At 27.5% G+C, this 12,936-nt stretch overlaps 1 protein-coding gene across 4 annotated transcripts in view; it reads right to left on the reverse strand.

Annotated features, from left to right (window-relative positions):
* LOC107456467 (kin of IRRE-like protein 1) overlaps nt 1-12,936 on the reverse strand; it is a 224,475-nt gene that overhangs the window by 36,377 nt on the left and 175,162 nt on the right. For 3 of the 4 annotated variants that reach the window (XM_087166016.1, XM_087166017.1, XM_087166015.1), the window contains exons 9-11: nt 8,607-8,900; nt 7,034-7,321; nt 2,704-3,000 (exon numbers count right to left, since the gene is read on the reverse strand). In XM_087166016.1, the coding sequence (XP_087022142.1) occupies nt 2,704-3,000; nt 7,034-7,321; nt 8,607-8,900 (879 nt within the window). The remainder of the gene's footprint in view (nt 1-2,703; nt 3,001-7,033; nt 7,322-8,606; nt 8,901-12,936) is intronic. The other variant, XM_087166018.1, reaches the window with a different exon arrangement.

The following is a 12,936-nucleotide window of genomic DNA, read 5'->3' on the forward strand; positions in this document are numbered from 1 at the left end:
AAATTTATTTTAATGACTTAGTATTTACTAAAAATATGTAATTTTTTTAAAAAAGAAAGGTGTTATATGGATTTGAATGATCGTTTTGAATTCTTATAATTTTGTGCATTTGCGATGTACCTAGGTTAGTAGCAAGCGAAGTGAGCTTTGTTTGCGAACCAAACCATATAAGATTGCGTAGCAATTTTCGGGGATTGGCGAGCGTCAGCGAGCAGGGGGCGCAGCCCACTAGTAAAATATAAAGCTAACAATATAAGACTACCTACAATATAAAGTACATATGGAAAACAACTACAAAACACTCGAATTATATAAACACACGCCTGTGTTTACGAAAATACTATTCGTAAACTTATTATCTGCAAGTGAATTTGTTTAAGCGTTTTTATCATTTTGGTAAAAATTAATTCACACCTCAGAAGCGAATAAAATGAAGCGAAATGCTTTTCCATACATTTACGATTCGAAACATATTAACAAAACAATATTTGTTTCGTCAAAAATATCATCTCATTATTTTTGTCAGCTAAATTGTATTTATTCCACGAAATGCGAAACATATTGTATCTATTTACAGAGAAAAATGCTACCAATACTCCTGGGTTGACTCTTACAAACAGCTTTGATATTTTCTACGTACTCTATCTTTTGTATAATACACCTAGCAACATTTATATTTGAGAAAAAGCAAATACATTTCTCAAAAATTAAGACTGAATTTTCAGTTGCATGGCAAATTTATCAGTAGTATGGTGAATTTATTAATTATGTAAAATAGTAAGTTGAATAATTCAATAATAATATAAGAAATGGAAAATGTGTTTTATAAGGGATAATCACAAAAAAATGTAAACTTTTAAATTCTACTCGAGTTTGATGAATATATTTTTGAATCCATTAACTTTTAAAACTATTTCTCTAAATTATCTAACCTCTCTAATTAATCTAACTTCTCCAAATTATTTGATCTGCTTCAATGAAATGTCTTTGGGTTAACTACTTTGATACATATCGCTGATTTTTCTTTATTCTCTGCGCAATTAGGCGCAATAAAAATGAAGGTTTTTTGCGTGGAAATGTTTTAACTTATCTTGGACAAAGTTAAATGGTTAAGTTGATTTATTTGATTGAGAAATAGTTCTTCCGATTGTCATGTTGTGATTTATCAACCCTAACAATTTTGACAGGTCAGTGGAATTTACGAAGAAGTAATATGTGAAACTTGCAATCAGTCTAAAATTCCTAGACTTTAATATAGTAAACAGGCCTAATTATTCAATCCGCTCTCTCCATAAAATATGATGTTTCCAAATACATTTATCGCAATTTATTTGTTATCGTAATTTAGCTTTTTATAAGTTAATAAAAATTTTTTTTAAATTTCTTAGAAGTACCAATGTTTCAGTAAACTTGGCTTTATTTTTTATTACCTGTTTGAAAAAAAATATTTTAGGTGCAATATTAAAATAGGAAAATGGTATTTTCTATATAAATTAGAATTTATAAAACATAAACCTGAGACAGAGAAGATACAATTTACTTAAAAGGGATTTTTTTAAGTGAGAATATATTTTAAAAAGAAAAAAAAACAGTGCCTTGTCATCGTTATATTAGTGTAATAAGTTTTCTTTGAAAATGATGCAACTCATTTAGATATTTTAATTATAAGAGATATAGCTGTTTAAATTAGATTTAAGAATGATATTAAAAATTCATAAATTAAACTATTCCATCCTAACGTAATTAGTTCTAACTAAAACAGAAATTGTATCAAGCAATTTTCTTCAAATAGCTGAATTTATCATAAACAGCAGCTTATTACTTTTAAAAGAGCTTACTTGTTAGTATATTAGATATTATAATAGGGAATTTAGTTTTGGGTAATTTATAATTCATTGAAACTAAACAGTAAGAAGATCATATTTTTGATTAGCTAGTAAATTTCCAAGACGTATATTTCACATTATGAGATATGGAATGTTTTCGAAGCGAAAAATAGTTTTACTTTCTGATTATACTTCATTATATTTAAATAGGATGGCACGTAATTATTACGAATTCTTAAACGGTTTTAAAATATAAGTATAGTTATTCTTGATCAAAAAAAGCTGCTATAGTTTAAATAGACTTAAATGACTACGTCAAACATTATTCCAGTAATATTCTTTAAGTTATTACATATAATTAGCTTAACATAACAAAATAATAACGTTTATTAAAAACATGTAAAGGTAGCTCGTAAAGAAGAGTACATTTTTCTTTTGAAAACATAGGCTATAATAAATTCCGGATCAAACTATAGGCACTCTGGATTCATAATCCGTAAAATCCATTTTATCATCTGTTTTTGCAGCAAAATACTATTCCGCAATTTTTACAGTAATATTTATCTATTTAGAGTAATTCAGTGACTTGCGACAATTATTACTGTACAAATTATGGAATATATAATTGTTTGGTACCGTAACTTGTTCCGGGAAAAAGATTTGATATGTAATATTTTACAGGGTTTTTGTATTTAGAGAGCAAAATCAGATTTTATATCTGTAAAGAAAAGACAAGTGTAAAATAATTCTAATTAAATTCTCGACAATTTAATTATTTTTTTAAATCAATTTATTAATAATTCCAAAACATTGTAAATACCAATAAAAAATCTTCTAATTTAAGAGTTTTTATGAGAAAAAATATAAGAAATCTGACCTTGTTCTGTCCTTGGCGATGCTTCCGTTGCTCCTCTTATTACAACAGAAGGACTTCTACCTTTCATGTTACCGGCATAAACAACTAATAAATATTCTGTCGATGATTGTATATCTTGGACTACAAAAAGAGGCTCAAGCCTAGTTAGATTTTTTTCTAAATATTCTTGAGCCTCATTATAAACTTCCAAATAAAATTTTTGTTGTAATCCTCCGTCGTAACCTTCTTCACACTCAATTCTTAATGAATCCGCAGTGTAGTTAGTAACAGAGCAATTTCGAACCTGGTCTGGAGGCCCTATATTAAACAAAATAACTTTTAGTTTGGCCACTGATAATTAAATAATGAGTAAAAATATTACACATATCATATTGGTACATAAATATTTTTACTATTTAACCCTCTATGATCCATTTATTTTGTAAAGTCTAATTAGAATTTATCAACTGTACAGCAAAAAGTTGAAGATAAACAGAGTCTCTGTACTTACGATTTAACAGTTAGTAAAATATTTATTTTATTAAACTTTCTATTAGATTCAGGGTAAATTTCCGCACTATGTAAGAATTGCATCGTCAACAGTAAATATTCGTTCTATTTAAGTATTTCGGTGTAGAAAAAGCATTCAATCCGTAATCGAATGTTACTAAAACTTTAATTTTACCAAGCCAAACAACAAAGATATCTAATAATAAAATATTCTTTACGTAAGAGAAAAGTTGATTTTGCTGGAAAAAGGACATTTAACTATGTAATTATTAATGTAAGAATTGTATTTTGTGATAAATAAAGATCCTTTCCACAAGTAGTCACACTTATTTTTAAGGAAAATCTAGTAGAGGTTTTTGCAAATAGTATCAATACATCTATAGACACTGTTTTTTTTTAAAGTCACAAATATAAATTTAAAATGAATAAGTCTAGTTTGGATACAGTTAATGGAACATAAATTGAACGCAATATTACCCTAGTTAAGAATTAAAATAGCTCATTTGTATTTATTTCTTGGGTTGTGTGTATTTTTATCTAATGCAATAAGTAGCAAATTGTGTGGAACAATGAATGCGAAATTGAATTTAATTCAATTAAAAATAAGTTTCAATATATAGGAGTTACGAGTCACTAAAATTTTATGCTCCGTTGTTGAATTTGTAAAAAAATTAAATTCTAATTGAATTTGTAAAAAATAATAATCATTTGTCAGAAAATCATTACTTGATTAAGACTTTTCTTAATCTAATTTTATCAATACCTTATCAAACTTCAATTTTACGATTGTGTATTTTTTGTATTTTGTAAAATCAATTCGAATTGCGCTTCAAAAAATATTCTTTAATTTTGCGAATTTAAACATTTGTTTGCATTATAAGCTTATTGCTTTACTTATACAGGGTGATTCTAAAAAGATGGGCAAAATTTTAGGAAGTGATAGTGCACACCCAAGCAAACAATTTTTATCAAAGAATGCATGGTCGAAAACAAAACGCAAAACCGCTAGGGGGCGTCAAATTTTATGTTCCTTATGAGTCAAAAACACACAAAGAACTATGAAATTAAGTTATAAAAGCAAACTTAATGGCACGTGATTACAATAAGTGTTCAAAACAGTGGCCGGCAGCGGCTATGCACGCAGTACAACGGCGAAGAAAAGATAGGCGAACATTCTGAAACACACCAGGCATATAACGAACTTTCCCTGCAGCGGCCGAAAGCTTGGCGACAAGTTCTACACTTCTACAGATTCAATGGGAGTCTCATACATAAGAGCCTTCAGCTGTCCCTACAAAAAGAAATCGAGACATGAAAGATCTGGCAAGCGCGGTGGCCAAGCTACAGGACCACCTCACCCAATCCATTGGTTTGGAAAGGTTACGTCCAGATAGATTCGCACTTCTCGTACGTAATGAGATAGTGCTGCGTCATCAAACAACGTTTGTCTCAAACAACTTTCGAAAAGCGCCAGCACCTTTGCGTTTTGTTTTCGACCATGCATTCTTTGATAAAAATTGTTTTCTTGGGTGTGTACTATCACTTCCTAAAATTTTACCCATCCTTTTAGAATCACCCTGTATGTAAACATTCTTTTTGAAATGCTTAAGAGAGAGAAAACTATCTATATTCTTAAAATTCATTTTAATTTGTACTTTAGAATTGCATAAGAACGTTAAATAATCCAGTTAAAAAATCAATGGTATCAAATCTTTGACAATAACTTAAGATAAGAAAGTTTAACATCCTGTGACCTTGTTGAAAGTTTAATGTCTATTAAAAATATGAATGAAAAGACTTTAATTATATAGTAAAATTGTTCCGATTAAAAACGTTTATTTTCTTTCCTTACATGTTATTATGTTATTTTATTATTTTTCATTACTAAACTCTTGAAAATTTACAAAATTTGCAATAATATATAAATGTTTATACCTTCTGAACCAGAGATGTTTTCAACTCGTAAAATTTGGCATTCGAAAGTTTTGTCATATAAATAAGTACAAAAATATTTTCCTAATATTTCTACAACTATTTTAATTACACATTTTGGAAGTAAATTTTCAATCTCCTTTATTATCACATTTCATTATGTTTCATTTTTCTATTATTGTTCCGAATGTAATAAATATATAAATTAAAAATTGCTTATCACTTGAGATAGCCAGTTATTTCTGAAAATTATAATTTTACTATTGAAGGTAAGAATCATCAACCAACTTTAAGATTGGAAGCTCTCAACAAATTTTATTACTGGTTGTTATAGATTTATATGTATTTATTCGACAATAAGTAATAAAAACCAGAAAACTTGATAAAGATGGGGTCGTTTTGCTAAAGATAGGAACTTGTCTATGTTTGGCTTGTCGAAGATAACTAACTAAGGAACTTGTCGAAGATAGGAACTTGTCTTCTTCTGAGAGTAAATAACTATTACCTGAATAAATATTTTAAACCGTTTTTTTTTTTGGAATTTGACTTATTTAAACTATTAAAGACAAAATTATAACATTAAATATGTAAAATGTACTAACTATATTAAGTGATTATCATGATATACATTACTTTATAAATATATAATTAATAACTTAGTGAATGCACAATTACTCCTTATCTAAACATTTTACTCCTATTTAAAATCCAAGATAAATTCAAAAATTTTTAAAAAAATTGCAAACGCAAATTACAAATGTTATTTCAATTATGCAAAATATATTTTCTAAATTACTATTATGGTAAATATGAAGTTTGAATTTTTTCCAAAATCTTATTTACACTTAGAATGAATATATTGTGATGAATTTTATTTCGGTTTTGCAGGTATGTATGAGAAAGTAGCATAAACCTGTAAAGTAGTATGAGAAAGTAGTATAAAAAACTTCAGGCTCTCACAATATACTTCTCTTATTTTTAACCTCATTTACATTGCTGAATTTTCTTGTTTGAGCTTGTTCTAATTTCAATCTCGATTAAACCACTTTTTACATTGTTGCAACTTGTTTGCCTTCTGTTTTCGTCTGCCATTCTGTGTTTCATTTGCTTATAAGACCACAACGACAGAATTTTTGTTTTTATCTGTGCTATACATAGGTAGAAAAATTATTGACTTTCTTCGTTAGTAGAAAATTATAATTTAATTGGAATTTAATGACCACTTGAAGTAAAAGCTACTCTAGAAAATAACAAATATTGGTTTATTTATTTAAATTACAATTTATGAATAAATCTGGTGCATAACTACATGCCATAAATATAAAATTGATAATTGAAAAAAAAAATATATTTATGAAAATCAGTGACCAATCTAAAAGTATTTTGACACAGTTATTTCTAAATATGAAAACTGATGCTTTTCTCATATTACATCTCTTTATTCAATTATTATCTTATAAAAAGAGAGAGTAATAACACTATGAAGAGCTGTTTTAGTTAACATCTTTAATATTTCGTTTTGTTTGTTCTTGGTTTCTCATGTTTCTATTTAAATTGTATAAATAACACTATCTAATAATAAAAAATCTTAGAGGTTATTAAGATAAAATGAGAAAAAGGACATCATTTTCCCCCAACTGCTTTTATTGTGTTATTAAAAATTACCATAAAAAAGTATGACATATTTAGTTACTTATCTCTTAACACCTGATATTTATCCCCAACTACCTTCAAAATAATATTGTTTTAAATTTTCAAACATTTTTTAATGTTATATAAATTACACGACCGTTTAGGGCTGCAAAAATAATGTGCCTAACTATTTTGAATTTCAGAATATTATCACTTTTAAAGAGAGGATTTCCATAGAAGGGTGATAAAAATAATAAATGGATATTTTTTTTCTTACCTGCAGGTATCACATTGAAAATGCATGGAACTTGCTGGTCTCCAACTTTATTCTTCGCCCAGCAATAAAGTTTCCCAAAGTCCTTTAATGACCGGGGTATGTAGGTTGCTATACTAGTTGGACCAGAACTCGTAAAAGAAAGGATATCATGCTGCTCCACACTATTGTTGAAATTCCATCTGAAACTAACTTCGGACGGTTCAGCATCCACACTGCATTCGATTTTTGCTGGTTCTTCCTTTGCTACACCGTAAACTATCTTTTGACCAGCTCGACATATAGGCGAATCTAGAAAAAAAATATTTACAAATGTAAATAATATTTAAAACGTAACTAATACTTACATTTAAATTTCATGTTTCATTCCTACTACACAAATTTAAAAACAACTTAAAAATATACCACTACACTTTGCAACGATTCGTAAACATTTGCGTTTTGTAAACATTGCAACATAACGGATTTTTAAAGTAATAATGTTGACGACTTAGATACATAAAGATGAATTCACTTCTATATCTACAAAAATGCATTTCTTTCGTTTGATGAGAAACTAAATAAACAAACCTTAAAATAAAGATAAATGATATAACGTATTAGCTAGTAAACAGGCATTAATTCGAACTTTTGTTATAAAACAATTATTTACTGCCTCATTATTTCCTTCTTACGCAAAATTTAAATGAATAATCATAATAACAAAAGAAAAAGAAAACGCAATATATTTTAATTTGTCACGATGAAAGAAAATTATATTTATTATATATTTGGTATGGTAAATAATATTTTATAGACAAAAATTCGAATGCATTGAAAGCAAAACTTACTATTATTCTTCATATATTTCAGATATTTTAAATATTCTAGGTGATAATTTTTTCTCGATTGAAGCATACTTACAATATATTTATAATCCATGGAATATACATCAAAAATATACCATGTGTATTTATTTAATGATCAGTATTTTTTCTGTCTTGAAAAACAAGGGCATAACTGTTGAAAAAAATTATATCTAACTGGATTAAATGCACATTTTGCTTATAAAATCCACAACTCATGACAATTCCATGAATAAGAAAGTGTAAATTGAAAATCCTAATTAATACTTTAAAAATACATTTATTTATAAAAAATATAAAATGTTTAGAGAAACAAACTTTCAAAAAAATATCTGAGTTTAAACGATTAATTTCAATTTTTTATTTTGAAAGAAATATTTTGGCTAACCTTGGCAAACAGTTATTTGGCATTAAACTTTGCTATGAATTTATTAGAAATTTAGAATTCAGATTAAAATTAATATAGCTTTAATGTCCTGAGAGAGCTACAGAGGGAACGTAAATTAGTTTTGTCACTAATACTATTAACTGAATCTTTTACAGAGCATGTTTAAATATCAAAACAAAAATTTAAGCTGTAATAGAAAATACAAAAATGAAAAATAATTAAAATTTAACGAGAGCGTGATTGACGATTCGATGTATATATAGCATAATTTGAGTAAAAAATTGTTTTGAATGTATTTAAGGAACAAAAATCGTATTTAGTTGTATAAAAGAAATATACTTACAATTAACTTTTAAATTAACTTTCTCACTTAATCCAGTTCCTTCAGAATTCATGCCATGGCACTGGTAATTTCCTGCATGTTTTCTCTGAACACTTTTGATGATTAATGTATTGTTGTCTATTATTATGCCGGTATCTGGATCATTAACCATCCGCCCATCTTCTGAGAGGAACCCAATGTCCGTTACCCAAGGATTGGCAGTAATTTCGCATAAGAATCGGACATCACTTCCTTCGCTAGCTGATTGGTGCTTCCCATGATCTATCTTTATATTTAGCTTCACCCTTGGAATATCTGTAAAAAATGATTTGTAACATTAAAATTTAAATGAATTTTGAATAATAATAAAATTGATGAGGGACATGTTTCAATATAATGCACGCCATTTAGTTATTTTCACGTCACTCTAAGTTCTGCGTTAATTCTATCAATAATACCCCCGCATTTTTAATTTAATTCAACTTACATTTAATTATTTTTCGTTAAATAGCATCTATTTTTAATCTTTTCAACTGTTCAAGTCATCTGATATAATACAAATTTTTAATTTTTGATAATTTTTACTTTAAATTAAGAAATATAATTTTTGTTTGCGTCACAGAGGAAGAGATAACTCGCGATTTCGCATTTAAGAATTTTGCTAATTTTTAGTGAATGTTAACATTGTTGCATTTCAATAAATGCTTTTTAGTATTCATTGGATGGAACAATTTAATTCTATCGGATATTTTCTCTCATTATAACAAAACTGCTTGTTATGAAAATCTAATATTGTCATATGAATGTATCAGTAGGCAGTGTCATAGCATTGAAAGTTATCCCAATACTATATTCAATATAATTACTTTTTTACCCATTTTTTTCTTGTTTGCTTGTAGCGTATTCCATTAAAAATTAATTTCTTTCATTAATGAATAATTTAAAATGGTTTTTGCAACGGTTCCTAGTTTTTAATAACTCATTAAGGAACGGTTTTTGTCCATTTTTCATTCATAAATAATATAGGTATTACTTTAACGCATGTAGTATATTGCATGTGTTACTACAGTTATAGTGGGCACTTTTTTCAGTCAATCAAACAATTCGTATTTAAATTTTGGTCCTCTTTCACACAAAGCAATTGATTTCTTTCAAATATTTTTAATAAGTATTCACCCTTAACATGGTTCCCATCCACTTTTAGATTACATTTACAAAAAAATAAATAAATAAAGAATTAAAAAAATTAACGAAAAGCTGTATTTCCCGATGTTCTGATTTTTTTACAGTGGAATTTCAATTTGTCTTTTCACTATTTTCAAAAAATCCCTATTTTTATTTATTTTTACAACTTTTTACTAGTCTAATACGTTAACTAGTTTAATTACTGTTTATGTCATTTTTTCATACATAAATAATATTGGCAATGCTTTTAACGTAGGTAGTACATTGCATGTGTTATTACAGTTAGTGAGCCCTTTTTTTCAGTCTACCAAACAAGTTCGTATTTAATTTTTTTTTTCTTATTTCATACAAAGCAGTTGATTTTCTTTAAGTATATTGAATAAACATTCACCCCTAACATGATTCTCATCGACTTTTAGACTACATTTATTTTTAAAAAAATTAATGTTTAATAATTAATCACTATTTTTATTTATTTTTACTACTTTTTCCAGTGCTGCATATGGTATTAGAAAAAAAAATATAAAAATAATAGAGTAAATACTTTTAACGTATGTAGTGCATTGAATGTGTTGTTATAGTTTTAGTGAGCTCCTGCTTACATTTTGGTCTTATTCCATTCTAAGCAGTTGCTTCCTTTTAAGTATTTCATTGAGTTATTCAGTGCAGAGAGACAGTTAGAAGGTAAAATTTGAACAAATGTATTAGTTTTGTGAATTCAAATTTTACTGTGGATTTACTGTGTATCACACTGTACTGCGATGTTTCAGATACATAAACACATTTTCGCATTTTTAACAAATGCATTAACTAATTTCATGCTTTACAATTGGAATAGAATCACGGCATCACTCCATTTTAGTAGAAATTAACAATATTGTTAATTAATTATTGATTTGAATACTGCACATTATTATATTTGTGCAATCGGTATTACTTAGTAGTTTTTATTCTTCAGTATCGTAGCATGTACTAATAAAAATTAGAAGAATAAAATAAATTCTTTTTAATTACTGAAATGAGATGTTTTCAAATTTACAAACTATTTAAATTACAAGCTATAATTTGAAACTGTAATTCAATCTTTATTTAAGGTTTAGTTCGGATATAAATGTAAACAGTATGGTGATGAATGCGATGGAAACTTTTAAGTATGACATGTTTATTTGACTTTGTAATAGCTATAGACATTCCGGTTCCAGCTAAGGCATTCCATTACCAAAAATCAATTTTTCATTAATCGATACCGGAGTCTTAAAGCACTGTTCCGGAAAATAGCCTCTCTTAAATTTGGTAAATATTCTAGCCATACCGTCTCATTTTCAATGCTGAAACTAATTTTGCTTCTAAATGCACCAATTCATCTTCGCCTTTCAACTTCTTTATTATTCATACCACAAGGGTAAGATCTCAAGTTTCTCAAAGAAGAGAATTTTCTCCTTAAAACTCTGAAGTCATAGAAATGCAAAAAGAACAGCTGCGTAGAAAAGCACTTATATTCTTTTCTGGAAGGAAAGGCCCAATTTTGGTCCCTCCTTACCTACTATAATCATATTTTTCCCAATCAACCACTCAAGTGGAAAGAAACGAAAACAAGGAAAATGAAAAAGACCTCAAAAGGAGGAAGAAAGTGTAGGGACAGCAAGATGAAAAGTAGGGAAAAGGGGAAAAAATAAGTAGAAGAAGATCTTACTAGAAAAATCGGTCATGAATTGCAAATTTTCTTTCTTTCCACGTGACTAACCCGGGTTTAATTAAATATCCATTTTTACCCTGACGCAGCTACAGAAGAAAGATTTTCACTCTAGGAATGTTCTGAGCAAGCTTAGAACACTAATGGATTTCCTTCCTGAGAAAAGTGTGTTTAAATTTAAATTGGCTCACTCGTAAATTTATGCTTTACAGATGTTTTTGAGACCAGATCGATATGCTAAAGCTTCCCCTTAAACTAGAAATGGTAAAAAATCTCATTGTAGCTTCTTTAAAATATTACAACTTTTTACTGATGATTTTTGTTTTGGCTCGTTTGTTTTCTTCCTGGAATAAGTTTTAGAGCAAACAAGAGAAAAATCTGAACTTAATATGAATATTAATTCCGAAATGGAGTTTATTCATGATTTAGATCGATAAAGAACACTTGCTAACAAACTTTTATTGATTTTGAAGATTAAATTTATATGAAAAACGATTTGTTTTGTTCTCGTCTTTTGGTTTTGAAACATTGTTTGAGGGAATATCTTCACGGAGTTCTTTTAATTATTTAGGGGTAAAAGAACATTTCGTTTTATTGCTTAAACTTGGAATATAACGTTATAAATTACAAGCGAGTGTAAATTTAAAATATATAAGTATTTAATTTTATGAAGTATATTCTAACAGCATATGGTATTCATAAATGAATAACATTTGCTTCAATAATTACATTTTTTATTTAGTAAACAATAAAATTTTATTGTACCTGAAATTAGATGTTTTTTTGATAATATGTTAGATTAAAAAATGAGTTAAACCTCTTTAGATGACCAAATATAATTTATAAAATGTCTTTAATTATAGTTTTTAACCTTTTGCTGTGATTAACTGTAAAAATAATAAATGAAATCTTTAGCAAAACTTATCATGTTATTTATTTCCGTACTTACCTGTTTTTATTCAATTTTATATTAATTTTATATATAATTTAATTTCTTTTACTTCTTTTCATATTTTATTTTATTCCCAAATAGTTTTATTTAATGTTCATGGCAAAATTATCAAATAATTTAGAAAATGCTGCGAAAATTAATTGTTAGATTATTATTTTCAAACTACAACTCACCAATTTAAATTATGTGCATTTTTTACACATTGCATGTGGGAAACGTTTACAAAAAATGCATTACAGTTGTTGTAGATTAAAATTTTAAAGAAGTGGTAGACAAGATTTCATAGAAGTTGAAACAAGCTTGTCACTATGGACTTAGTTTCAATTTTAAAAAAATTTTTGAAACGACTAATTGTAGTACTGATTGCATTTATACTGAAACATTCATGTTTTGGGCAATCAAGAATAAATGACTTCTTTGATATACAGAGCGGAATTGAGTATTCTTGCTACCACTTTCCATACTTCTGTACGGATCGCAGAAATTTCAAAAGAGTATTTTAATGCCTGCAAGGGTTAATA

Source organism: Parasteatoda tepidariorum, chromosome 6, assembly GCF_982258835.1.
Source record: "Parasteatoda tepidariorum strain Cologne lab strain chromosome 6, Ptep-v5.0, whole genome shotgun sequence".
In the NCBI taxonomy this organism is placed as follows: domain Eukaryota; kingdom Metazoa; phylum Arthropoda; class Arachnida; order Araneae; family Theridiidae; genus Parasteatoda; species Parasteatoda tepidariorum.